This window comes from Coturnix japonica, chromosome 22 (assembly GCF_054131305.1).
Source record: "Coturnix japonica strain WE chromosome 22, WE-NBRP24, whole genome shotgun sequence".
In the NCBI taxonomy this organism is placed as follows: Eukaryota; Metazoa; Chordata; class Aves; order Galliformes; family Phasianidae; genus Coturnix; species Coturnix japonica.
Window position 1 is genome coordinate 1,736,837 of NC_140684.1, and position 27,928 is coordinate 1,764,764.

The 27,928-nt window shown below is 40.7% G+C and overlaps 1 protein-coding gene and 1 long non-coding RNA gene across 3 annotated transcripts; one reads left to right on the plus strand and one right to left on the minus strand.

Annotated features, from left to right (window-relative positions):
- Window positions 1-317: 317 nt before the first annotated feature.
- LOC107322760 (uncharacterized) lies at window positions 318-3,228 on the minus strand. The gene is made up of 3 exons (XR_001559036.3): window positions 3,112-3,228; window positions 2,120-2,520; window positions 318-1,655 (listed from the first exon to the last, which is right to left on the minus strand). It is a non-coding gene; the product is annotated as an uncharacterized LOC107322760 (long non-coding RNA).
- SMTNL2 (smoothelin like 2) lies at window positions 1,651-27,396 on the plus strand. 2 transcript variants are annotated; one of them, XM_015881122.3, is made up of 9 exons: window positions 1,651-2,503; window positions 11,796-11,883; window positions 12,580-12,819; window positions 13,512-13,541; window positions 14,818-14,881; window positions 16,178-16,348; window positions 16,880-16,997; window positions 18,293-18,444; window positions 24,473-27,396. In XM_015881122.3, exons 1-9 carry the CDS (start codon window positions 2,099-2,101, stop codon window positions 24,597-24,599), a joined length of 1,395 nt encoding a protein of 464 aa, XP_015736608.2. In that variant the 5' UTR covers window positions 1,651-2,098; the 3' UTR covers window positions 24,600-27,396. The 2 variants fall into 2 exon arrangements, with proteins under 2 accessions (XP_015736608.2, XP_015736609.2); XM_015881123.3 differs by lacking the exon at window positions 13,512-13,541 and having other exon boundaries at window positions 1,733-2,503.
- The last annotated feature ends 532 nt before the right edge of the window (window positions 27,397-27,928 follow it).

The window sequence follows — 27,928 nt, forward strand, 5'->3', positions numbered from 1 at the left end:
GGAACACTGGAACAGGCTGCCCAGGGAGGTTGTGGATTCTCCCTCTCTGAAGATATTCAAGACCTGTCTGGACAGGTCTGGAACTGCACAGCCTGCGATAGAGAGCCTGCTTTGGCAGGAGGGCTGGACTCTATGATCTTTAGAGGTCCCTTCCAACCCCTACAATTCCATGACTCTGTGATTGTTGCAAAAGGGAGTTTACCCTCCTTCTCACCTGGGCAGAACAACTCCACAACTAGTGGGCTATGCTCCCCTGCTTTCCTCACACTCATTTCATCCCAGTACAGCCCCATAAGCTTTGGAGGGATACCTCCTGATTGCTGGGAGAAAACACGTTTTTATTTTCAGACCCTGGATAGTGGGAAGTGATAAACATGATCTTGGATTTCCTTAACAAGATATTGTTTCCATAAAACATACTGTTCCAGTGTGGAAATGTGAATGATATCTTGTTGTTTACAATTCTTAATTGTGGTATCAAATGTAAAAGTCACCAACAGTGTTCTCCAGAAAGATCTGGTAACAGAACCCCATAACATGTCCTAGCTACTGTGGAGTAAGAACCCCCTTCTTTCTTTATATGAGCATCTAGCCTTTTAAATAAAAGCTGACCGCAAACAGAAATCACATCCACCACCTGTTATCCCAGTTCTGACAGAAGAGCATAAAGGGTCTTAAAGCCTCAGCAGGCTAAAAAATTAAGTGACTTGTGCAGTGATTGCTGGAAGGTCAGCAGCAGTGGGAAGATGAGCCCAGTGGCCAGTCCCTGCACTGAGTGCCCTGTTCAAATAAATGAAAAGAGACTTGAGGAACTAAAACTGAGAAATGAGATTCAAGTGGGAACAAATCTCAACTATGGAAATACATCAGAGAATGACTTAAAATACACTCTTGGGCACAACTGATTTTAAGGGTTCTGGAATTATGACTGCAACATGTCACACTGATTTGTGCGCAACACACTGAGAGATTGCATCAAGAGCACTCACAGTCTGTTCATGTGCACTTGCTAAGATCATATTTCATGCCATTAAGATCTCTGCAGCATGCATGGCTTTGATTTGTACATCTAGATTTCTTGCATACTGCACGAATACAGCGCTGACGTGTGTATTTCTTGTGTACTGCAAAGTGAGCTGGTATGCCAGGACTGAAAAGATGTAAACATACTATATTGTCACACTTTGCTACAAAGCATAAAGTGGTTCTGAAAGTAGCAGAGGAGTAAAAAGTACACTGACAAAAAAAGCCAGCCGGGTAGTTCCTCCACTTCAAACTTTCTCTGATTAAAGAGCATGCAGGATGTCACATTTCTGTTCCATGCTCTATTGAATAAAGAAATATGGTCAACGGGTTGTGGGAGGTGATTCTCCCCTCAGTGAAAGGTGCATATATGTGCATTTCTCCAGAATGTCTCTCAGAGCCAATTATCTTCCTTTGTTTTCATGCTCCTCCAGGAAGGAATACATACTGTTTACTTCAGCATCGTCATGCAAGCAACCCAGGAAAGATGAGATGATGACCTCTTCACTTGCTCTCATTCCTGCCCAGCTGCCATTTCCTGCTCACTCACTTCACGCACAAACTCTGCATCCTCGACCTCCTCCAGGTCTGGTTCCATAACACCGCCTTCATCCCGCCACGCCCGGCCTTTCCTTCAAGGGAAAAAGACAGCTGTGAACCCCCCATTGCCCCCGCCCCTTCTCCCTCCCCCTTTCGTTTATTCCCTTGTGAAATTACATCTCCTCTGAGGGAGCACACACTGGGCCGGGTGGCCCTGGGCAGTCACTCAGCTCCTGGTCTGGTTGCCCCGCTACGGCGCGGCTCTGTTGCGGTGACCCCGCCGGGCGCGCCGCACGCTTTGTGTCCACGTTATGGGAGCGTACCGGGCTGCGGCAGCCGTGGGGGCAGGCCGACGTGGGGGTTGGGCCTAAGGGCGGCTAGGGGGAGGTTTTGTGTGCGCTTTGAGGGGACGAGCAGGTGGTGGCAGCAGGGAGAGAAGATCTGGTCGAGAGTCTGTAGCCGTCGGCTCCCGAGTTCCCCCTCCCCCCCCCGCTCCTATCCGGCCGCACCGCAGAATCTGCGGGCCGTGAACACCATGTCCAGCGAGATCGACAACCTGAACAGCCGCGAAGCAAAGACGGTATGCGAGGCGTTGGGGCGCTATGAAGACACGCTGCGAGGCGCTGTCCGGGAGATCCACGTGGACATTCAGGTGTTCAAACAAGGCGTGAGCCGGCAGGTGGATGAGGTGCTGCGCCTCGCTAGCCCACTGGCACGCACCGTCTCGGAGCTGCAGCAGGAGAACCAGCGCCTGCGGGTGCAGCTGGAGCGTCTGGCTCGGCAGGTGGAGGCCCTTGGCCGGTCGGCGGGGCTGCCGCAGGAGCTGCGGGACGAGGCAGAGAGGAGCCCTCCGGCTGTGGAACCCAGCTCTCCAGCCCCAGCTTTTTCTGGAGACAGGTTCTCTACCCTTGCAAAGCTAGCAGTGTCTGGTCGGAGCCAAGTAAGTGCTGTCTGTGGCTGGGGAGGCAAAGAAGGGAGAGTCATGAGGATACATGAGCACCTATGTGAGTGGATGCTCCTACACTGAGCTGTATGGTAGCATGGGGGAATGTTTACATGGAGCACTTCCTGTGCAGTGAATATTTATGAGCTTTTGGAAGATGCTTAGAGAAGTGGCCTTGACCATTCTACCATCTGGAGACATTTCTGATTATAGTGCTACTTGGCCAAACTGAGACCTTGCTTAGAGCGGTCACAATCGCTGTTAGGTGTGGTTAGAAGTACGAAGTCATAGCAATCTCAGCTACCCTACCCACACCTACGTGTGGGTGAATCTCTGTATATCCTTTCCAGACTCAGGAGGATCTGTTTGCCAGCATTGCTGTTTGTCAGTTACCAAGCTCACAAAGGAAAAAAGCTCAGCATACACATAGCAGTCAATAATGTGCTTACCTAACATAGAGGCTTAGCGTACTGAAGTGTTACAGTTTTGAGGCAGAAGTGCTGTGCTACTGTGCAGTCAATAAGTAAACAAAGATATAAACAGATATTTTGTTGAGAGACATTATCATGATGGAAATACAATCTATAATAAATGGAAACGCTCACCAGTGTTGAAGGCTCACAGTAAACTCCACAAAGAAGCAATCTCCAGAGAAAGAGATCCTTCCTCAGTGGCAGTCAACTCTTAAATGGGATCTAGGAGAGGTGGAGCCAGGTTCCACCCCTTCCAGTAGCACAGCTGAATTACCTTCACCTGTGCTCCCGCATCTGACTCATTGCTTGCCTCAGGTGGTCAAACAGAGGTTCAGTCTGTAATCAACAGTTTCTCATACAACTACTGTGGTTCCATCCTAGAGAGGCACATCCCATGCAAGCTGCTCTGGTCTCCATGACATAAACTACCACAGAGATGTTTTTTCCAGTGGTACAGCTGTTTCTGTGATGTGAAGCTTTATAGCGTGGTGCATGGAAAGCTCAGTTAGTGGGAAGCTCATATGGTACTGAGCTTTGTGTAATATTTTTCCAGTGCATCTGATTTTGTGGAAGGAGATGAAAGTTCCTGTACAATCCTTGATGCCAAAAGAATGTCCCCAGACAGTGCATGGTGATTGTTATATAAAACTATGTGGTATTAGAGAGCTTTCAAAGCTGACAGCCTATTTCATGTAATATTAAACTATCTCTTGCAAGATTCTTTAAGATTTGGAGCCTGGAAAGTTGTGGGACTGGCTATCCAGGCCTTGGGGATGAAAAGTAAAAGCTTGGAAATGAAACCAATTTGAAGTGATTTGGGTGCGACTGAGTAGAGTCTGTATAATATTCCAGCTCTTTTACTTCCCACCAATCCAAAAGCATGGACCACAGCTGGCCAAATGAAAAGTCAGAGCTGCCATGTGCTGTACTATTCCAACTCTGTTGTAGCAGCTGCTGCCTTTTCTCCAAAAAGACTAAGATTAACAGCTTACAGAACGTATGGATCTTTTGTTTGTTTGTTTTGTTTTGTTTTGTTTCCTCCATGGAGCCAGCTGCATTTACTTACATTGCAAGAGAGGAAAGTAAGCTCAGTTCCAGGAAAGGGATAAGAGGAAGTGATGTCTCACACAACTCATCTTCATTGCCACTGTCTATCTGTAGTGTGTACTCTATGCTCTGTGATAAGCTTTGCATTGAAGCTATGTCATTATCCAGCTTTTGATATCAGACTAGGCTAAAACACAAAATGTGCTTTTGTTTTGGTTGGAACATTCTTACTGTGCTTTGAGGGTTCAGGGAAGATCACTTAAATACTGGTAGTTCCCCAGTGTCCTCCCAACAGTTTCCCCACAAGGATGGATGGCTTCTGGGGTTAGCATAGCTGACTGAAAAGGAATCTCAGTACTGAGAACCACAGAAGATGCAGCTAGAGCTACACACACCAAGTGCATGCAGAAACTACATAATTTTTCTGATTAAGGCTGTAATGTGGCTGTGTTCAAATGACTAAGGATCACTGCACTGGTCACCCAGTTTCTCTGTGGTAATGAAAGTATTCCCTTAATTGTCTGAAATTTCTGTTCATGCAACAGAAGCACTTGAAGCAGAGTACCATAAATGACACTGTGTTTGCTTTTAGATAAATTTGTGGTTGTGATAAAAATTGATGAGACTTCCATCCACAGTAAATGCTTATATAAGTCTGAGATAGAAGAAGCAAGTAATATATTTCTGGAAATAGCAGCAAACAAGATGTACTCTTTTGCTCCTGAAAAAGATTTATTGGTTGGCTTTCTTTTAAGTATGTCGTTGATGTAGTTCTTATCCCAATAAGTAGTTGCGTTCTGTTCCCTTCAACACATCCATCAAAATACTCTGGATAAGAGTTTCTTTCTCAGAGTGAAGATCAGGTATTAGAGATTCTGAGTGTCTTTATTGTGTGAACTGTTATTTTCTAACATTGCTAGATTACTTTTCAAGTAATTGAGAAGAAAATGTGGCTAAGGAGTTCTGAGCAAATTCAAAAGTAAGGACGCAAATCTCCTTTTAAATCTTTGGCTAGTCTCTTCTACACTGTCCTTGAAATCCGATATACAACAGCCTATGTGTTCATTTAGATGGAGTCAGTTGCCTTTCTGTCCAGCAAGTGGGCAGAAAGATAACGATTTGTTGTTAGCCCCCACTTCCTGCAGGCGACACAGCAGTGACAGTGTTACAAAGGATTTGTGTGATCTGCCCGAGATTTATATTATACCCAAGAACAGGGCTCTCCACGTACTGGGGAAGGCTATTTTGGGGGTGTAGAGTGGGGAAGGGAGTGTGTTCTTCACGTTTGCTCCGTTGTTTTTGTTTGTTTGTTTCTCTCCTTTTTTTCTCCCTCCCATTTCTGTGGTATGTTGGTCTTTTTTTGTTTTGTTTTTATTGTCTTTGTGGACATTTCAGTGTCTGACTGACAGAGCAGGATGGTTCAAAAAGCAACTAATTCGTTTGTTTTATGATGGTGGTCATTTGCATCCAAGGTTGTTACACTGGTAGTCTTATTTGCCCTGTTCTCCCAAGAGATCGTATATGGACAATTGCTCATCTTTCGAAGGATATGGATAGATTAGAAATTTTAATAATGAAAGGAGAAACACTTTTTGTATTTGCAGTGCTATAGTAAACCCACTTGTTCAGTTGCTACAGCTAGATCCTTAATTTTCTGTTTATTTCTTGACTTAGACTTAGCAGCTAAGTACCTTCAATTCTTCAATACAAGACTTGTTTTTGGACTCAGTGATCTTTGTAGGTCCCTTCCTACTGAATTGTTCTGCTCTGTTCTGTCCTTTTTTGTGCCTGCAAGGAAATGCAGTATAAACTTGACTGTGAATTCTTATTGTCTGTAGAAGCACAATATTCTGAGCTCTGTTCTAACTGCACAATAATTTGCAGCACGTTCATTTGCAGCACAGTAAAGATCATGTATCATTTTTTTCAATTACATCTCCTGATAGGTAATTAGTTCTGTACTTTTGTTTCCGATAATTTTTGGTCAAAACTTTCACTGCTAGTTATCTGTGATGTCATTCTCAGCAGCTAGCTTTGCATATCTTATGTGAAAAATGGGGAGAACAGCACAGAGCTAGAGGTACCAGTACTGTTAGCAGGTAAAATAGAATTTGCCAGTTGCAGTCAGTGTTTGTTTGTGGTGTTGGGAAGGGTTTATCTGTTGGATACAATGGCTGCTGAAATCTAAGGTTAGAGTGTCCTCTAACCTTTTTAGATTTTAGTGAATGAGAGGTGTCCCCCTATTTCTTCCTGATGCTTAGTTTTTTATTTTTTTAAATGTGAAAATTGTGGCAGAGCTCTGAAAAGTTCTGATCAAATCTGAAGCTTGGAGGGTGTACCTATGAAATTCATTTTCCATCAGCTCCAGATAATCTTGACTGATAAAGGAAGCAGGAGAATTACAGTTGCTTGGGTCCAGCTCATTTGAAGACACTAGGTTGTTGAGTTGCAGTCTCATGTAAATATCTGTGATTAAAAGGTCTATGTACATGTCAGCCCAAATTCTTATCAGGCTGGATCTAGATCAGTTTGGTTTATAGATAGATAAAGAGAGATGGTACGTTTCCACTTTTTTTCTAATCAAGTGTTCCTACCCTGCCTGAATTTAAGCCTCCTCTGTCCATTTACTCTCACCTTGAATCAGGCTAGTGAACTGCATTGTGAGTCAGTAAGAATTAGTCAGTGCTTCCTTAGTAGCCTTATCTCTTTTCATGGTGTGACCTCTGCAGAAGCTGTATACATGGATTATGGGATTTATTTCTGTGAGCTCCAAAGTCTGGAAAAGTTTGAGATTAAAGATGGTAACTTGAATTTGTTCCTTACCCATGATGAGTCTGTTATGTAAACAGTCTGCTGATTTCCAAGGATTGAAATGCCTGATGAGGAGACTTCAGTTGGCAACTTCCCTCAAAGCTGAGGAAATATCATTTAATTCCAAAAGCTGACGGTGTTGAAACTAGAAAAACTATGTTCTTTGCCTTCAAAAACATGCTGTCTGTTGATTGTCCTTGACTGAATTGTCTTTCCCTTCTTTTTCTTCTTCCTTCAGTCAAGGCAGGATGCTGAATAAGCTGCAGAGTAAAGAGATAAATATATGAGTAATGAAAATGCAGCTCTGTAACATATCGAAGGTTGGGGAGAATTTTAAAAGTTGCAGAACGGGGAAAGAAAATTCCAGGAGTTGTGTCTGCCTTCTGCTGCTTTTTTCAGTGTGGGAAGCAGATTAACACACCACTGTCAGTGGTATCTGTAGCTTTTGTGAACAACCACAATATCTTTTTGTTGTATTCTGTACAATCGTGTTACATGACAATAACTTTCTGTGCCTCTGTCTCCCTTTCTTTTCATGCTGCAGTCTTTATTTTGCAGAGACTGATCACTGTCTTCCTGCTGTCGATATGCACATTGCCTGGTGCAATACAAACAAAGCTAAGTAAGAGCTGCATTCAAGTGTTTTTCAAATAATTATTGAATGATAAACTGCAGTAGCTCTGAGACTGAGGCAAATTGGCATTATGCTGTTAGGAGAACCTTATTTTCAGCAAGAAGACTGCTATCACTGAGGTAAAATCAATCCCAGACCAATTAATGCACAAAACTGAGGAGGTGGTGGCAGAAGTTATGGGAGCTAGCTTCTCTGATACCTGTACAGGGTTAAGATCATGTAATCAAATGTCTTGTGCTTTTGTCCAGATAAAGACAGGTGAGGTCTGTCTGTAGTCCTTCAGGTGCTCTCTGTGCTCACAGTAAGTCTTGGTGAGGGGCATGTGTCAGGGCTTAGGGTTCAAGTTTGCTGTGTTTAATTCAGTCTAGCTACAGTCTGTTGCTGCTTCAACACATGGACATATTGATATCATATATATGGTTGCTTGCTTCCACTGCAATCTAATAATGTAACTGTGAGGAAACGGGATCTCATGGAAAACTAGTGAGTTTTTATAACAAAAGGGTTTATTCTTTTATTTGATTTCTGAGCTGGTGCAACTTGCTCTGTGGTTGCACAGTTTGGTAGATCTGATACAAGGGAAGCGGAGGAAAAAGGAGGCCTGGAATTGGAGAGAGGCTCTGTATTTTAGCAGTAATGCTCAGGAAATAAAATGAGGAAGTGCACCCGCAATCTTGGCAGAGCATAGGTCAAGGTCTTCAACTGGGAGCATAGAGGAGAATACTACCTGCATTCCTCATCCCTTCAACATCTTTCTGGGAACCTAAAGTCTCTTAATATTTTGTGGTTTCTGTGTTGCAACCTCATGTGACATCACTTGAGAGAGCGGATAGAAGTCCTCCAGCTTTACTGCTGACAGTAGCCTCTCAATATCACAGATGTGGGCCCCTGGCAGACAGCAAAACTCTCTGGAGAGACTGTCCAAATGGCAAATGATTTGGTGCCTTTCAGCAAGAAGTCCCTGATTATTAACGCCATTTCCCACCCTTTGGTGTCACTGGTTCTAATAAGGATGCTTGGTTGGACCAAATTAAGTTGGTTGTTCCTTCTTGGCTGTTGACCACTATCCATGCCTCCTCCTTTTTCCAACCTCAGAGGCTCATATTTGTTGTGTAGGGGCACCATGGGAGCAGGGGGAAAACTTCTGTAAGCAGAAATTAAGGACTGGTCCTCCTTTTCTTGTTAGTGTTATTGCAGTATGTCTCTTCAAGGTTGGAAGCTATTTTAGTTTAGTTTCTTTCCCTTTCAAAGACTTAAGGGCTGCTGGTCAGCTTGTGTCACTTCGCAATACCACCCTTCAATCTCTCTCTGATTCCTGGATACTACACTGTCTGGTACCTTCCTCTTGCAACCTGGCCACTTGCTCAGAAAGTTTGTGGAGCTGGGCATGCTTGCAGCCATGATACCCACCCTCAGCCCCTAGGGGGACTTCCAGAGTCTAGAATTCTCCATGGTCAAAGATAAGGGCATCTCTAATGCTCCTTGGGAGGTCTGCTTGGGAAACGTGTGGCTGGTCTAGGTTTCTGCCTCAGCCTGTTACAATGGGCAATGGCCATATTGGTTTCAATAGAAGGCTCTTCCCTGCTTCTCCCTGATGAGAAGAAAGCAGGCTGCTTTTTGCCCTCACTGTGTGCCCTCCATAATTTGATACTCTTTCCCTAGAATGTTTCATCAACCGCACAATTGATTTCCCATGTGTTTTGTGTTGGTTTTTGTTTGTTTTTAATGTGTGATGAAAACAGGTGATATCTAGCTTATAGCTCCACATATGTCATGAGGAAATGCCTGAAGGTTTATCTGCAGTAAGAGAATGACAGAATAATCACATAAACAGGTAAGAAGATGTAGAACACAGCACTGTATGAAACTGCTTACAAGCATGGTACACAGTATTCCGGTCTACCAGTTGCCTATGCAGCTATTAAGCCAAACAAAAAAAAAGTGTGCATTTATGTGTTAGTTGTTAGCAACTGTGAATAACAGCAGTCAGTCTTTCTGGTATTTTGATGCCAGACTTTAATTTGTCTCTTTAACCTGGCCAAATACTGAGTACTGCTTTTGCAAAAATATCCGTTACAGATAGGTAATCATAGAATGGCCTGGGTTGAAAAGGATCACAATGCTCATCTAGTTACAAACCCCCTGCTGTGGGCAGGGTCGCCAACCACCAGACCAGGCTACCCAGAGCCACATCCAGCCTGGCCTTGAACGCCTGCAGGGATGGGGCATCCACAGCCTCTCTGGGCAGCCTGTTCCAGTGTGTCACCACCCTCTACATGAAGATTTTAAGGATGAATTTTAAAGCAGAATAATGGAGCTGTAGCTACGCGACTGAGTATTTATCCTTTGTTGAACGATTTGTTGCTGTTTGTAATCTCTTGCAGTCCTTCTGCTTGCCAGTAGTGATTATTAGAAAGGATGAGTTCTGGCCCTTTCTGATGAGCAAATCTCACACGCTGGTAGGAGCACAATCACTTAGAATCTTTCTGCAGTGTTTGTGGTTCAGCATGATGCCTTTGTGAACAAGGAGGACTAAAATTAAAACAAGCATGTTCTATTTTGATACTATCAGAAGAGTCTCTCTTCAGTGCTGACAGACTGCTGGAAGGACATCTGCAGAGAACCAGCCTGCTATGGGGAAAGCAACAGAGTGATTGCCCAGCTGGCTGGGATCACTTAGGAAGATCTAAACAAACATTAATTGGTATCTGGTGACCTTATGGCACTCAACAGTGCAGGAGTAACTGCATGAGACACAAAGACCTGGGGTATACAAGCAGACAGATTAAGTGCTCCAGAAGGCACCTTGCATTGTATACAGTAAAGCCATCTCAAACTCCTGTATTTGATAAAGGAAGTCTGGTCATTCTGTTTACTTATTATTCTCTTGAAATTCCCATAAGTGTCTTGTTGGAACGGTGGCATTCCAAAATTGCCTGAATCCTCATTTAGGTGATTTTTTTCTTTTCTTTGACTGTTCTGTTGTTGTTTTATTGTGATATAGTGTGAACACCTGCTGAGCCTACAAAGGTAAAGTTGTTTTCCATGCTGTCAATTTTTTAACCCAGGTTTGCATCAAAATAAGGTTTTCTGAAAAGTTCTACAGTTTTTCTTCAGAGATTACTCCATGTGAAAAAGCTTTTCTAATGCTGCTCAAGGCTGCTTCTTCAGGCTGTGGGGTCATTTATAGAATACTCCCATTAACTAACAATGTCTTTCTGCTCTAGTAGAATTGAGGAGTAAAGGTGGTGCAGTTCTCACTAATATCTAGCGGCCTTGATTGTCTTCCCTTGCACATCTCACCTTTCTCCATTTCCAAAGTATCAGTAATCTCTGTATGCAAAGTGCAGAGAGGTGACTGAGGAGCTGGCTTTTATGAAATTCCTGCTTTCAAGAGGTGCCTTAATGGAAGATATCCCATGAAAACCAGTGGAGCTAATGGTGTTTTTGCTTGTAAGAAAGTTTTAGATTCTGGACCACTGCTATTTTAAGTGCATATGAAACTATATTCGGGCATGAAAGAAAGTTTAATTGTCTTTCTAATGGAGCTAAAAGGCTCATTGTGATAAAACTTGCAGTTTTGTGTTTGGTTTTGGCTTGTTTTTAGAAAGCAGCATCTCTTGCAAATTTTAATAGTAAACAGACCAAACTTGGCTTGCTGTGTAACCTCCAGACCTTTATCTAGCAAAGCGCAGAGTTGCATATGTAACTCCACCAAAATCACTGACTTAGAAAAAGGCAGGAGAAGTAAATTAAACCTCTTGTCTGAAAAATACTGAAAAAATCAAGGTTTTGTTTCCAGATATATGGTTAAGTAAATACCAGACACATTCACCTATCTTTTTTTCATATACAGATGGAAATTTTTGTCCTCTAAAGCATCTTAGATTTCCATGTGCTCCTAGTATGGCAGATGGCATTACTTTAACACCAGACCTCTCAGACTTTCTGATGAAATAAAAGAGGTAGAACGGGAAGATTTGATCTGGAGTTTCAAATCTCATGTTTCCCTTGTCTCTCAACTATTAGACAGGGTCTTCAGTTTATCATGATCACAATGGATACTGACAGCTTTATCTAACTGAAGTGGAAGATCCCTTCTAGGTGTATGGGGCCTGTTGGGACAAGTATGTGAGGACTGATACATGTCCTGCATTGCCAGTGTTCAGTTTTCAAGTTCTGGCCTTTGGAATTAAATAATTTCTCCCATCCTGTATTACAACCACTAGTAAAGGAAGGCCTGTTCTTGGCTGGGGTTTCTGGATAATCTTCTAACTTCTGATGCTGTTGGCAATTTAGTTGTGTACATTTTCTGTTCTGACAGAGTGTAGACCTGGATGATCACCACAAACCTGAGGTCAGAAGAGTTTTTAGTTCTTCCATCATTGAAAATGGGCATCAGTCTTCATCAGGTAGGAACAGGACAAGAAATGAAGGATTACTTTAAAAAAAAAACAACCCGATTCTGGCAACCATAGATTGCTTTTGGATGTTGGAACCATTAAAATCTGAAATGGTTTCAGGATGGATTTTGTGCTGCAGCACAAAATTTACTAATTAGGAAATAATTCCTAATTATTTCCAATTATTTCCTAATTAGGAGTCTAACTTTTATAATAATAAAACGATAATAAGATCTGCTATTCTGGGTTCCATTATATATATTCTGGGTTCCATCTCAAAACATTTTGCAGATTACCAATCTATTTCAATAATCCTTCAGTGGGGGCAGTGCTTCTTTTCTATATTTTAGAGAAAACTGAGGCACCCAGCATTATGTGAAACTAAGAAAATAACAAGGACGCTGATTTCTAATCTGCATTGTGTGATTGGGTTGCACAGAGGAATAGGAGGAGCTTGCCAAATATAGGTACTAGTGAATTAAAAATCTGAAAAGGCTGTTCTTGCTGGGTGTCGTGTAGGACAGGTACCAGGACTGTACTTCAATTTCTGCAGAGCACTGCAAGTGATATAATGTCCCAGGGGAGAACTGGGCAGAATACTTCAATTGGCTTGTAAAATAAAGTTGTCACATGGAAATTTGTAATTTTTTTTTTACAAGTGTGCAAGTAGATTTATTTCATTTCTGCTTTTCTTTTATTCACCAGGTCAGGCAAAAGTCTCCCATGAACTGACTTCTTTTTACACGTCAGACTCTTCCCCTGAGGCCCATGCTCCTGCAATGACCTTACAGATGCCCCACCTTCCCGTTACTGCAGTAACCAAAATATCAGAGAAATTTTCAGGAGAAGCCATCCATTCTGCAGGAACAACTAATGCATCCACTGGCCTGCTCGGACAAAACCAGAGCAAAAATGAGATGGCACTGAAAACTTCCAATCAATCAGGTAAAATATAGGGATTTAAAAACAAACAAACAAACAAAACAAAACAAAAAAAAACCCCACTGTTTTCTGAAGCTCTGTTTCATTTCATTACTTCAAGTTACTTCAAGGAACTAGGGACATGGATATTGTCCTGTGACCTAGAGGTAATTACGTAACCTTGCTTCTATGGCTTTCCCTTCAATAATGGGACACTCTGATTTGTAATATTGTGGGTCCTAGTTGGAGGCTGAGTTTATAATGTCACATCTTCTGAGAATTTTTGTTGCCTAAAATTGAGTTCATAGCGCAACCTATTTTCTAGTACAGTTACTGAAGAAGTATTTTAAGAAGTGAGTATTTGCTAATGGGTTTAAAAATTGTTTGGAGGGAGGAATGACTGACAGCAGACTGACATGTAGACAGAGAGTTATTTCAGAATTTTATCTGTAAGTTAAATTTAAAATAAAAAAGCTGATGTCATTTGATTTATAGTCAGATATTTTGTCTTTAGGGAAAAGACAAATTATCAAGTGTTTTTGGTGTAGGTGATGTCTGATCAGAAACTATATAGATAGATCGGATGGAGTTGCCAACAAAAAACAGATTCTTTGCAGGTTCATCTTTCAAATTTTATCTTATTCAAGCTAAGAATGTAGGAAAGCCTTCCTTTGTTGCTTTTTTTTTTTTCTTTTTTTTCTTTTTTTCTGTTTCAGTGAGAACAATGACTTCATCTGCCAGTGGAGGTGAGTGTTCCCACCAGTGTATCCTTATGCAAAGCATATTGAGAGGGATTCCATGTTCCATATCTGGGGGATTCAGATCTGAGCATCTAGTTCCATTTAATAGGTACATGACAGTATTAAAATCACAAACAAGACTGCATGCAGATTTCCTGGGTATCATGGATCCTTGTTCTAGTTTATTGGGCTTTCCATCAGTTCAAAGCAAGGGAGCACCTACCTGTACTTGCACAGTGGTGTACATGTGTACTGTTAGGCATTCTCTACAGTGGAAACAATAGGTGCCAGAAAAGTAGAACAGAATGCAGTTTTACTGGTGAATGTTTCAACTCATCAGGTAAAAAATGTGACTGAATGCAAGCTGATGGCAGCTGGAAGGTAGTGGGCCCAGGATTTTATAGCAAAATTTACCTCAGCAGAAGAAGAGTAAGTAGTCTGCATGTCTAAATGTGTAAAAAGACAAAATGCCCTTACCTAAATTCCCTAGACTGATTTGGACAGCAATTAGGTTGAATTGCTTCTAAGATGTCAGTCTTTCATCTTTGTCTATATAGTAAGCCTTCAATAAATGACTTCTGGCCTTGCACAAAACATTCTGGCTTTCGTGTGTTAAATCTGAACAAGTCACTTAATTATTCCACATTTGTGGTGCCTAGCCAGAGTCTAGTACTGGGCTCTAAGATGGAAAGCACACTAGATGTAACCACAAAAGAGAGAAGAGGAAGATACAAGGCTGGTTTTGAGCCACCTTTGAAGTCTGTTCTACTTTAAAATTAGAAAAGTTCCTAGTGTAAATTATGATCGGGTAATTTAAACTATGCTGTCAGTTGTGGTAGCCTTCCCAATATGGCTTAGGTATGTCAAAATGACTGTTGCAAGCTAAGCTGTAGGAAGCTTCTCTCCTTCCAGTGAAATATCCATGGCAGAATGCCCTCCTCTGAGGTCTGCACAAGGGCCTAGAAGTATCCAATGTTCCCGACACAGTTTTATCAAAAGCATTTTCTCACAGTCTTTTCTGGCCTGTTAACACAATCTTTGCTGCAGTACAACAGTGTTGCAGAGGGAATAAATCCCTGGGGAAAATCTCTCTGGCTTGTTAATGGGACCTAGACAGAGGCCTGTTACTTCTTACAGTGGTGAGAAGCAATGTATGACTGTCTTACCAGGAAATGATCTGAAAAAGTATGAGGAGAGAAGAGAAAAATGTTTCAACATTGTTGCATCCTAGGGTTTTTTATTGTTTTTTTGTTTTGTTTTGTTTTGTTTTGTTTTTGTACAGTGAATGCCACATCTGTCTCTTCTGCAAGCTGCGAGGCAATTAGTGGAAACAAAACTGGCGAAAGGTAAGCATTTATCTTGATGTTTTGTTAGGCCACTGTGTTTTGTATATTCTTGATGAGGTATCCTGCTGAAAGGTGAGTCCCAGATGCTGTAATTTAAATGCATTAAAGGTTGTGAGCCTTCCTGTGAGATATGTGGAGCAGAGATGGGAAGGAAAGAGGGAAAGATAACAAAAACCAACAGTCACCTTTTTGCAGAGCAGCTTAAAGCAGACTTAATTGTGGATTTTACTTTTTTTTTAATTATTTTTTTATTTTTATTGTGCTACTAGCACTATACTACTCTGTGGTAGATTTTTGTTAGGGGGAGCGAGATCTCAGGCCCTTAGGAAACACTTTTAAAAATAGCCAGATGTGTCAGTTTCTGCTTTGGACTAACATTTTGAAACTCAGCAACTGACTACCATCAAACATCCATAGTTTGGCTAGACTAGAGTTTGGTTTGTAGATAAATGCATTGCAGAGTACAGAAGAGACTTACAGCCATCTTTACAAACAGACAAACAAACAAACAAAAGGCTACTACATACATTTTTTAAAAAACACAGTCACAGTTAGTATAGTGTTACATGGTATAGCAATTACTACAGCCATGTCCAGGCACTCTTGGCACGCAAAATATCCATCAAGAAAAGAGGGAGAACAGCCAATGTAATCTTTTAAGTTGTGCTTGTGCGTACATTGAAAATCATCCAGATTTTGACTAACACATTCTTCTGTGTTAGTTCCAGCATTTGATATAGCAAGCACCTTGCAGATTTTGCTGTCAGGAGATCTGGCCTTAATCAAATTTTCAAGGTTGGAGTCAGTGAAACAACACTGATGTGCTAAGGATTCTGTGTATTATAACTAAAATTTTCGAAGCTTCTTTCTGAAATACTGTTCAAGTTTATTTTTAAAATGTGTTAAAAGTTTATTTTTAAAATTAAATCCTCTGGGAAACCAAGAGTTGCAAGTTAAAGGGATTTAGTATTTCTGTGTGTCCACAACTTTTGCTTTAGTTTGTTTCGTTAAAGGTATTGCTGTTCTTCTAATCAGGGCTGTAAAGCCTTTGTGGCTTGGCTAACTGTCTCATTCCTAAAAGTACCTTAGAACCTTCTGAATTTGAGTGCTGTTGTCTATTAGTAAAACTTTAACCTTCACTTAAATTGCTTTTGACTCATTCACGTCCACTTGAAATTGCTGTTTTGATGGGCATTATTGGGTATTTATGGTATTTATGCTGACTGCTGGCACTGCAGAGTGCTACTTTTTTTTTTTTTTTTTTTTTTTTAACCACATCCTTTAATTTTTCTTTAGTGCAACTGACAGTTATTGTGGTGTGACACCCAAGCCTCACTCCTCTCCTCCTACTATACATCGTCAAGTTGAAAGAAGGCGAGAACTTGTGCGGTCTCAGACACTTCCACGAACTACAGGACCACAGGCCAGGAAAGCACTTTTTGAGAAATTCGAGCAAGACAGTGGAAAGTATGTCACTTTCTTACATCTCCAGAATGGATCTCTTTATGGGAAACTAATTTGATAATCGTTGCTAGCAGAGGACAAGTGTGTAGACTTTTGAGCTTGGGGAGCTATAAGGTAATGTATAGATTTGCTGCCATCACAAATTGAGCCCTGGAAATTTACAGGTACAGATTTCTATCTCTGAAGTTGTTTAGCTGAAGAAGCTAATGACTTTTATTGGGAAAGATTGTTGTGAAAGATGTCTTCTCTGTAATTAAAATCAGAGACTGACAACCTTCTGTTGTCATTTGTTAAGGAAGAAAAACAAGGACTACTCTTTTATGCATCATGATAAGGGCATGATTTAAACAGAAGAGCACTCAAAATCCTGGCTTTGGTGAAATGAAAATCAGTTTTTCTAGCAGAACCAGTAGGTTGAAGTTTTAGCCACATGTTTCTCAGATATCACCTGAGCAAAGTTGCATATATGTTGCTGACAAATAGGTTTAAGTTATTCTAGAATGTAATTTAATCTGGTCTCTGTTGATTTTTCAGAGGAAGAGGGCAATCCAGAGCTAAACTGAAGAGATCGCAGAGTTTTGGTGTTGCCAGCGCTAGCAGCATTAAACAAATTTTGTTAGACTGGTGTCGCTCAAAAACCATAGGATACAAGGTGAAGACATTTGCACTTCTATCACTCTTTTTCAGAAGAAGCTACTAAAAAACTGAATGTAAAAAGTGCTAGACAGTGAGTTAACTTCCCCCAGGGTCAGTGTTCTGAGATCATGTAACATGCTGTATGGGCAATACTTCAGGACAGTCATTGCATGAATGAGATTTTGTATATCTCTCAAAGCACTGAAACATTTGGTCTGAAAGCTGACATTTTTGTGGATACATATTTGGACTTCGCTATACACACACGTTTTTCTTAGATGCAGACTTTTTTTGCATTCTCATCACATTAAGTCTGATTAGTATTTCTCCAGTATGTTATACCTGTCTCACTTTGACTACACAGAAAACCAAATTATTCTCTTTTGATTTTTAGATAAGAGAATTTATATTAAATATTTGGGATCGAATCACAGCATATTAGTAAGCAAGATTTTGTAAGACAACATCACAATAGATATGAGAATTCAGTTGCTGAAATTTCATTAATTTTACCTGGCCCTAAGCCATAATTCCCAAAGCAGTTTCAAGGGGAAAGAGAAAAAATTTCCAGTTTGTTTTTTTTTTTCCCCCCAGTAATGCATGTTTTTTCAGCTCTTTCTAAAATGTGCTATATCACAGTATTCTTCAGCAGAGCTAGTGAATATGACTGTTAGTTGTTTAAGAGGAGAGTTGGGGTTAAAATTTTATATGATGGGAAAGCAACACTAGCAGAGAACCTAAGTATTATTTTGTTTCATTTTGGCAGTTGAAAATAACAATAAGCATTAGTTCTAATAATCAGGGTCTGCAGTAGGCCTAATTCTTCCTGTATTTTTACTAATCTGTGTAATAAACAAGCAATGAATTAGGCCTTACTGAGCACAAAGTAAGCAGGTCTTTATCCAGTATTACTTATTTTCACAAGGTGAACAATTCTTCAATTATAAATACTTCATAGGCATAAGCATTGCTCTCACTGTACATAGACACTGATCTGGTACATTGGGCCTGCTCCAGAGCTCACTAAGTTTCACAAGATTCTTCACAGTATGCTAGTAGGTTTTGGGATCAGGGACATTGAGTGTGTGTTTGCTTTGTATTTGGGCATGTCAGGCAAGAGGCTTTCATTACTAAGCGTGCCCTTTCTTCTCAGAATACAATTCATGTATTAGATATGTACAGAGGGGAAGAAAAACACAAAGCCTGTACTCGAGTCAGTGGGAGAGCAGGACAGAAAAGTGCAGTGAGCAAAAGCAACTGCTCTTTCCTGTTCTCCAGCGCTGTGTTAATGTGTGTTTTTCATCACAACAGCACATTGATCTTCAGAACTTCTCCTCAAGCTGGAATGATGGGATGGCATTCTGTGCTCTTGTACATTCTTTCTTTCCTGAGTCTTTTGATTATAATAAGCTTGATCCAACTAACCGCAAGCAGAACTTTGAGCTGGCTTTCACCATGGCTGAGTGAGTATCACCTTAAATCTCTGTGAAGTGCTTCCAGTTCAAGTTGCATGAAGTTGGACAGCAGTGAAGAGTTTAATCATTCTTTCCATAAATCCTGCATCACTAGCTTAAGTATGATGTGCTAAAAAATAAAGCTCTGCACAAAGAATGCACAGAACAGCAATCTAAGATCAAATGTGGTTTTGCCAGGCACAGTGTAGTTGACCAGAGTCCCATGTTCCGATCTTTCACAGTCTCTGGGTGGTACTTCAATTCTTCTTTTTCACTTCTGTGATCCTAGAAGCAATGCTAGAACATGTGACTGCTGCAGCCTCTGATAGCAGTAGGTTTCACCCACTGCATTTTACCACAGATGATATTGCTAATGGGACTAGTACTGCACAAAGTCATCAGTTTCAAAAACTCTGTGGAGTCCTTAATTCTGCTGCTGCTCATAGTTTCCTGTTTTGTCCTTACATTTGCAGTATGCATTACTGTTTTGTTTTTTTTTTTCAGTATGTCATATGAGCGTAAGTGCAGTCACTGGATTTCAGTTGTGCTCTATAAAGATGTAAAAATTCACAGCTTTCACTTGTACTTCAAGATGCCTCATCTGCCATGCATGCTTGCCTTCCAAGATTTGGTCGTGTGTACCAATAAGAACTGCTTTACAATAGGATACTGCTTTTAAAGGAAAATAGCCCTGGCAAATATATTTTACTGACAGAACATTATTTCTCAGGTCATGTAAATGACTATCTGGAAAGTTCCTAAACCTTACAAATTTGTATTTGTCGCCTCCTGATCTGGCAACAAATCAAGGCTGCTGAGTGAAAGTACCGTGCCTCCGTGCACGGGGAAGACGGGACTCACACACAGTGTGTAACACCAAAGGTCCAAATATAATGCTGCACCACAAACCCTATATACTGGTACATGTGACCGCCCCTGTCAGATACTCGTGACCTCCCTGACTCCACCCCTGGTGCACTCAGGCGTCACCTACCCAACACCCAACGGTATTTTCTGGGACTTACACAAGACAAAACCCAGAATGAACATAGCCCAGCCCATTAGAAACACAAAATAAACACAGATTGCATGACAGAAGTAATTGTTAACAACCTACTGGATGGCTGTATGTTGGCAATTGAGACTTTCATTCTTCTGTCTTGAATGATCTATGTTGAGTTGTCTGAATGTTTCCAGAAAAAGGAAGATGATTAAGGTGTAGATTAAGGTGCATTTTAGACATTTACTGTCTCTGTTGTGGTTTTACATTGCGATGGGTGTGCAGTATGACTTCTGTGTCCTTGCATTTCTTAATTGAGCAGTTTAGTTTCTCTGTTAGCTTCTCTGTGGCCAAGGAATGCAGAATCGGATGCTGAGTAGAAGCCACATTTGGGTGTATCTTACATTGATGTTTGCTTAGGTCTGCAAAAGACTATTAACAGGGAGGAAATCTGTTCAATTATCAGGCTGTCACTTCATTTATCATGTATCTTAATTTTTGTATGGGTTTTAATATCAATGACAGTTAATCTTTCACATGGACTAGCATTAACAAATTCTACTTATGCAGAATTACAGAGGTATGCATCTGCGGAAAATGGTGCTCAGAGAAATTCAGTTCATCTTAGTGAATGTATTTGAATAGTATGTAATAGAAAGTAATACAAATAAGTGCAAATTACTCCTCAGTTTGCAGTGAAGATTTATTCTGTATCTCTTATGTATCGCTTAGGGAAATAATTATTCTGGTGATAACTAGCATCAAAATGTTATGTATATGATGGATTATTGATTGGGGCACTGCAGTACTCTTCTGACCACATGAAGTGGAGACTAACTTTTCATTAAGGTCAGAATTGATCTGACTGTGTAATCAACTGCAAAGATAGATAGGTTCCCACAGATGTTTCTTTTGCTACAGATCAGTGTGTACCAGTTAAGATGGCATTTCCTCTCTCCCCTTCTGAAAGTAACAGGAACAAAGCTTTGGCTTTTCAGCATTGTTACGACCATGTATACCATTATGAAAGAGCAGATGTTGTGATGGAGAGAAACAGAAACTGCAGTACTAGTGAAAACCCTGTGTCTTATCTCTTTATTGTTCTGCAACATATTCAAAGTTAACAGGTCTAAAGTGCATTATAAAGTGACTTCTTTCCAGTTTTCATAAAAGATGAATTGCAAGCATGGGAAGTTAATTTATAAAGAGTAAGAGAGAGGAAAACAGTGCTATAGTGGATGTAAAACTTACATTTCTAGAAATGTGAAGAATTCTGTTGTGTGGTTCTCTGTTTAGGCAAACAACTGCAGATCATCTGAACTGGATGAGGGTCAACAAACCGGATGAGGTTCAACAAAAGCAAGTGTAGAGTCTTACATCTAGGGAGGAAGAATTACATGCACCAGTATAGGCTGGGGGATGACCTGCTGGAGAGGAGCTCTGCTGAGAGGGAACTGGGCGTCCTGGTGGACGACAGGTTGGCCGTGAGCAGCAGTGTGCCCTTGTGGCCAAAAAGGCCAGTGGCATCCTGGGGTGCATTAAAAAGAGCGTGTCCAGCAAGTCGAGGGAGGTGATCCTCCCCCTCTACTCTGCCCTGGTGAGGCCTCATGTGGAGCATTGTGTCCAGTTCTGGGCTTCTCAGTACAAAAAAGACAAGGATCTCTTGGAAAGAGTTCAGCGAAGGGCAACAAAGATGGTGAAGGGACTGGAGCATCTCCCCTGTGAAGAAAGACTGAGTGAGCTGGGTCTGTTTAGCCTTGAGAAAAGATGACTGAGAGGGGATCTAATCCAGGTTTATAAATATCTGAGGTGTGGGGGCCATAGTGGTGAGGCCGGTCTCTTTTCAGTGGTACATGGGGACAGGACAAGGGGAAATGGACATCAGCTGGAACATAGGAAGTTCCACACGAATGTGCGTAAGAACTTCTTTACAGTGAGGGTGATGGAGCACTGGAACAGGCTGCACAGGGGGGTTGTGGAGTCTCCTTCTCTGGAGGTATTCAAGTCCCGCTTAGACGCCAAGCTGTGCAACCTGGTGTAGGGAACCTGCTTTGGCAGGGGGGTTGGACTCGATGATCTCTAGAGGTCCCTTCCAACCACTACAATTCTGTGATTCTGTGATCTTAGCATTTCAGTGTAATTGTGCAATTTAACGCTGCAATTGTTATAACAAAAACATGTCATTTAAATTGGAAAAATGTAGTTGCAGTTACTTCAAGTCAGCCTTAGCTAAACTTGAGAAAACAGGCTAATGAGTTAAGCACCTACTGCTCCATTCTACTTCTCTCTGATTTTTATTTATTTATTTATTTTTAATTTACTGGGGGAGAAAAGGTTGTTTGTGGGGTTTTTGATTGTTTTAATGTTTTGGGTTTTTTTTTTTTTCATTTTCCTTTTCAAGTAATTAAGACGTCTTAATGGATTTGTCAATCATAAGAAAGAAAATTGCGTTAATAGAGCACAATGCATCCAACTTTTACCGCTAGTCCACTGGAACTGGACATCCAACTTGTAGCTTCTTTGCCAATCCCACTTGCCTGAAACCTGATTTGAATCTCGGGCATTTTAATATATGAAACATCTCTAGGGAAACCTGTAACCCTTGAATAGGAAGGAGCAAGCAAATTAACTTTTGGAATTGAGTTTAGTGATAGGGTTAATAGAATCATAAAATGGCTCAAGTTGCAAGAGACCTTAAAGATCATCTAGTTCCACTTCCCCCTGCCATAAGAAGGAATGCCAGCTATGAGATCAGTCTGCTTACAGCCCTACCAACCTGACCTTGAATGCCTACAGGGATGGGGCATCCACAGCTTCTATAGACAGCCTGTTCCAGTCACTCACCACCCTGTAACTAAAAAATTTCCTCCTAATATCTTACATAAATCTCCCTTCTCTTAGTTTAGAACCATTCTACCTCCTTCTATCACTATCTGTCCAAGTAAAACAGTGCTCTCTTTTTTACAAGCCCTCTTTAAGTACCGGAAAGCTGCAGTGTGGTCTCCTCAGAGTCTTCTCCAGACTGAACAACATCAGCTCCATCAGCTTTTCTTCATAGGTGAGATGCTTTAGCTCTCTGATAATCTTGGTGGCCTCCTTGAATCCCCTCCAACAGCTCCACATATTTCTTGTGCTTGAACATGGTACTTCAGATGGGCAATGTAGAGGAGGACAATTGCATCCTTTGCACTGCTGGCTTCTTTCTGAGGCATCCAGGATATAGTTGACCTTCCGGGCTGCAGGTGCACACAGCTGGCTCACGTTGAGCTTTTCATCCATCAGAATCGCCAAGTCCTTCTCTTCATGGCTGCTCCTAATGAGCTCTTCTCCCAGTCTGCACTCATATCTGGGATTGCCCCAGACAAAGTGCAGCACCTTGCACTTCGAATTGTTCAACCTCATTTGGTTCATGTTGGCCCATGTCTCAAGCTTGTCCAGGTCCTTCTGGATGGCATTCATTCCCTCTGTTGAATCAACTACATTGCAGAAGTCAAGGTAAATGACATAAGTTGCTCTTCCCTTGTCAACTGATGCAGTCACTCCATCACAAAATACCACCAGGTTAGATACAATTTGCCCTTTGTGGAACCATTTGCCTCTAATTGTGTGTTGCTTTGGTTGAGCAAGAATGAAGGTTGAATTCAGTATAAGTAGAGTTTGGTCAAGGTTGATAACTTCTCATCCTTAACCTGATAACTGCGTTTTTGTAAAATGGACTCTTCTAATACTCTCAATCATACTGTCCTTTTTGAAGCAGCAATTAATGGTTGTTAAAATTGTCGTGAGTGGGAATGTCTCAGCTGTTTCATTGTTTTGTTTAACAGCAAAAGGAAAAGCCAGCTTTCCTGACCTTGTATCAACATGTTTTTTTCTTGCTGTTTTGCTTGCTTGTGTAATAGTAAGACCACTCCATGTGTTATGCATCTGGGTTCAATGTGCTCTTTTCAGATACTGATGGGATGTGGGGATACATTGCTGCAGCTTCCTGCAAGTTCTGATACAGCTCCAAACACTGTTACCACCATGCTGAAGCTGTGGGGCTCTTCCAGATTTGAAACTCCTAGCATAATATTGGCTGTCCAATGTACACCTGGCAAATGATTTACATGATTTGGGAATCAGAGTTTTTTACATACATATGCACACACAAATTTTCTCACACATCACTGAGTTAAAAATGACACTACAGCATTTTCAGTTGGTTACTCTATACACTGTATATAGCTCTCAAAGATGAAGTATGCTTTTACCTTGATTTCTATCTAACGATAAGTATAGGGAAAATTCAAGAACAAATTGAGACATAGGGTAAGAAATATCTACAGAAATTACTTACTTCTCCTTAGCTGAGAAAGCCTCTAAACTGTTCTCTTATTGACAGAAAAGGCTCCTTTCTCAATTACTGCTGTTAACCTTAATGTGAGCTCAGGAGCCCAAATGCCTAACCTTTCTAGGTTAAACAAAATCTTTGAGATTTTTAATCCTAGGCTTCAGCAAATCTTTCTTTTTCTTCGCATTGTTCCAGTTCTGTTAGACTTGTGCTCTCCAACATGATGGTCATCTCAGATTGTTGCCCAAGATGCTCATGTAGGGGTAGGGGAAAGAGAACAGAAAGAACCTACAGCCACTTTGGTTTTTAATGAGCACCTCTGATCTCTTCTCGTGTTTGTTCATTCTTTAGAAGTTTTCTACTTAATGAGCAGAAAAACTCATAATTTGCAAACTCATTTTGCCCTGTTTACTAAGACTTGGGCGGAGGAATGAGATTGTATTACGTGGCACAGAAACATGGGACAATGACCCTGCAGATCACAGTATAGAGGAAAAGCAGGAAAGAACAAGTATTTTCCATGATCACAAAAATAGCGGTCTCCAAAATTTGACCTCAGACTGACCATTTCACTGTTGCCTATAAATCACCGGATTTCTTATATGCCTCAGTGGTGCTCAACTCAGAGCAGCAAATGAATCTTGGAAGTAGTTACAGTCTTTGGCTTTAACTCTTGATTGGATAAATCTGTTTTATTATTACTACAGGAAAATGGCTCACTGTGATCGTCTGATAGAAGTGGATGACATGATGATGATGGGCCACAAGCCAGATCCCATGTGTGTCTTCACCTATGTCCAATCTCTGTACAATCATCTACGACATTTCGAATAAAACCATTGCCACCTGTCCAGCCAGAAGGATCAAGTAAATTATCCTAATGGGAAGGAAGACTGACATTTTGCAAATAGAACACTGTTAGTTTTGGCAAGCATGTGGACAGTAAAAAGCATTCAATTGCATTTGCTGACTGAAGTGTTGCTGAGCAGTGTTTATGTATTTTTGGTGCTAATAGTTGGTTGAATTTTTAATATTCTTTTAAAGATTACAGGAAACTAAATCTCAGCTCTCATCTCTGTTAGAATCACAGAATGGCTTGCATTGGAAGGGACCTTAAAGATGGTCTAGTTCTAGTCCCACTGCTGTGGGCAGCATTGCCACTCACTAGATCATGCTGCTCAAAGCTCCATCCAGCCTGGCCTTGGATGCTTCCAGGAATGGGGCATCAACAACTTATCTGGGCAACCAGTACCAGTACCTCGCTGTCTTCATGGTAGACAATGTCTGCCTAGTATCTAATCTAAAACTCTACCATTATTTAGTAGGGTCACTCCATGTCCTGTTGCTACATTACTGGGCTAAAGACAGTCTTATACACTGACGAGTAATTCTATGATGTTCCCTCTTAAAAATACAGGTAAAACTCTAGGAGGCAGCAAGAGTTTTTCCACTTCTTTGCTCAGCATACCAGAGAAGTCATAGCAGACAGACGAGAAAAATCCTGTTTAACAAATTTAGCAATATTGCCCCTCCACCATCCCCATCCCACTTCAGCAAACATGCGTACACACGCACGTGTTCATGTTAAATAGGCACTGTTCTAAACTCTGGAGAGCAGTGGTCCAGCAGGGACAGGAACGAAGCCTTTACAACTTGTTCAGTCCTTATATTGTCACTAATGTGGCCAGGCAGTGTTCCAAAAAAAGAAGTGTGAAAGATGTGGGAATTCTAAAATGTCTTGGGCTAGTATCTGGTTTCAATTAAATTTATGTTAAATCATCAATGTCTCCATTAACTAGGGTTGGTTACACCAGAATTGCTTGACAAAAAGTTCACGGTTTATCTTTTTTGATTTTCTGTTCACTAAAATAACATAGCTTTGTTTTCACATTGAACATTGTAAATGAAAACACCAAGCATGCATATCTTTTTTTTTTTTTTTCCCCTAAGGCCTTTCAACTTATTTCTTTCCTAAGAATCGTCTATATAAAGTAAAAACTACCAGCCACAAGCCCTCTACTCATGTTAGAGAATGGGTTTTTAACCTGCGTTTATTTGTGCTCTTTGTAGATAGTGATAAAGGTGACTTTGGCTCTGTGCTGATGACCCTTTATAATAAGACATATCAAATGTTCTTTAGAATTACTGCTTCTCTATAGAAGGATTTTATTTTACCCTTCCTTTCTAGTGAAGTTTACTTAGGAAACCGTGAGTGAAGCAACCACTTTATCAGAAAAAGTTTGAAAAGAAAAAAGCATGCAAAGGTAGAGCATAAGCTAAGTGCTGAAGAGCTGGGTCGCCAGTATCTATCTGTTCAAAGTGTGCCTAGCCTGTTTCTACAACATGTTTGAAACAGCTTGAAAGCATGTTTTAAATGCGCGTCTTAGTATGTATCTGAAAGACATATGATCAAACTAGCAGTAATCCCAGGTACTGCTCATACGGGTTTAGTGCAAGTGAAGAGAGGTCAGGCAGGATATTTGTGTCTGCAATTGTCTTTGGTTTTTAACTTTTTTTGAACAGTTATGATGAGTGTGTATCTGTTGTTCCAACAAGCGCTCTATAAAAATGAACAAATTGTAGTTGTGTTTTGGAGAAGTGATCAGATTAGGTACAATGAGAAATTAGTCTGCAGGAGGTATGTGATGTGCCTATTTCCATTTTCATAGCAGAATACTTTTTATTAACTAGCAGAGCCAAGTTCCACTGCAGCTATATTACTGGCAGTAGCAGCTTTATACATTTAACTTGTTCACAGTCCCAGGTTCTGTGTGACTTGAGTGCCAAAGACATGGTTAAGTGTCCGGCCAATTTTGGTCTAGTAGGAAATAATTACAAAAAAGGAAGTTCTAGGCAGAAGTTTTGCCAATGCACTAAGGGGAATTAGCATTTTTGCTACAGTTTAGCTTGTTCACATCTACCCAAAAACTTCTTGCACAGTTTCCAAAATTCCTCTCAATTTAAAGAGACGATCGTAAAGATATCTTGTGAGCTGGGGAGTGGAAGACTGTAAGCTGGTTCTAACTCCTGATGGTTTGTATATAAGGACATGATAGAAAAGATATTATTGTCTAGTTATAGAAAAGTACAGTGCAATAAAATGCATTAAGAGAATGCCCGATGCCTGGATGAGATTGTATGATTAAATGTAATAATGTATGTAAAGTATGCCCCCGGTGGTTTTTTATGGTTTTTAGTTAAAAGTAATACAGTGTGTATGAATATGATGGTAAATGTATTTAACATGAATGACAAAAGACCAATATATTAAGTCATCACATTGTATTTTACACAGATGGAGTGTGTCTTGGATTTTTTTTTTATACAGTTTCTGCACTGTATCTAAAATTTAGTGCTATCTCAGATAGTTTATTGGCATCTTTATCCTACTTTTAAAGGCTAGATCAATTTGTTCTGCATCAGATTTTCAAAATAATCCTAGCAGAGCCATTACCTACTGTTTAGGTGATTATATTTTTCCTTGTTGTTCAAAACTTTCAAAACCCAAACAATTTCAGCCTTTAAACACATTTTGTTCTCTTTAGTCATTGCTTTTGTTTACAAGCCATTTCTGAGCAGTTTTGCTTAGAACATAGCTCTGAAATAAACTATGTGCTGGAGGTTTACCCTACAGAAGCTTTGAGTAATTCTGTTCTCAAAAAGCAATGCAAGTGACTCTCCATCTTATTCTACTAGCTGTAGATGAAATTAACAACAAAGAGAAAAGGATACACACTGATACCTAAGCAATGCAAGCACTGTCATAGCTTCAGTTCACTGACGATGTCTATTTGATTTTCACTTTTGAAAAAATATCTCCATAGGTGACTTTCAAGTAGACAAATCTATTGACTCATCCTGAAGGCACTGCATCAGCTACAAATAGGTATTATTAAAGTAACTTTAAAATGGTAGCCCAAGCAAGTCCAAGGAATCTGTCCCAAACTGCCACTGGCAGAGATTTTAGACTTGCTGAGAGTCTATAGCATCTCTGCCTCTAAAAGTCCTGGCTTCTGACAAGGTCTTGTCAGAATAGATTACATGGTAAGTGCCATTAAATCAGTATTCTTATCACAAGATATATGGTGACAGAAGGGGTGGAAACATTCTATGAACCTAGGAGATTCTTGTTTTTTTTGAGCAAAGTAGAAAGTTCTGATTAG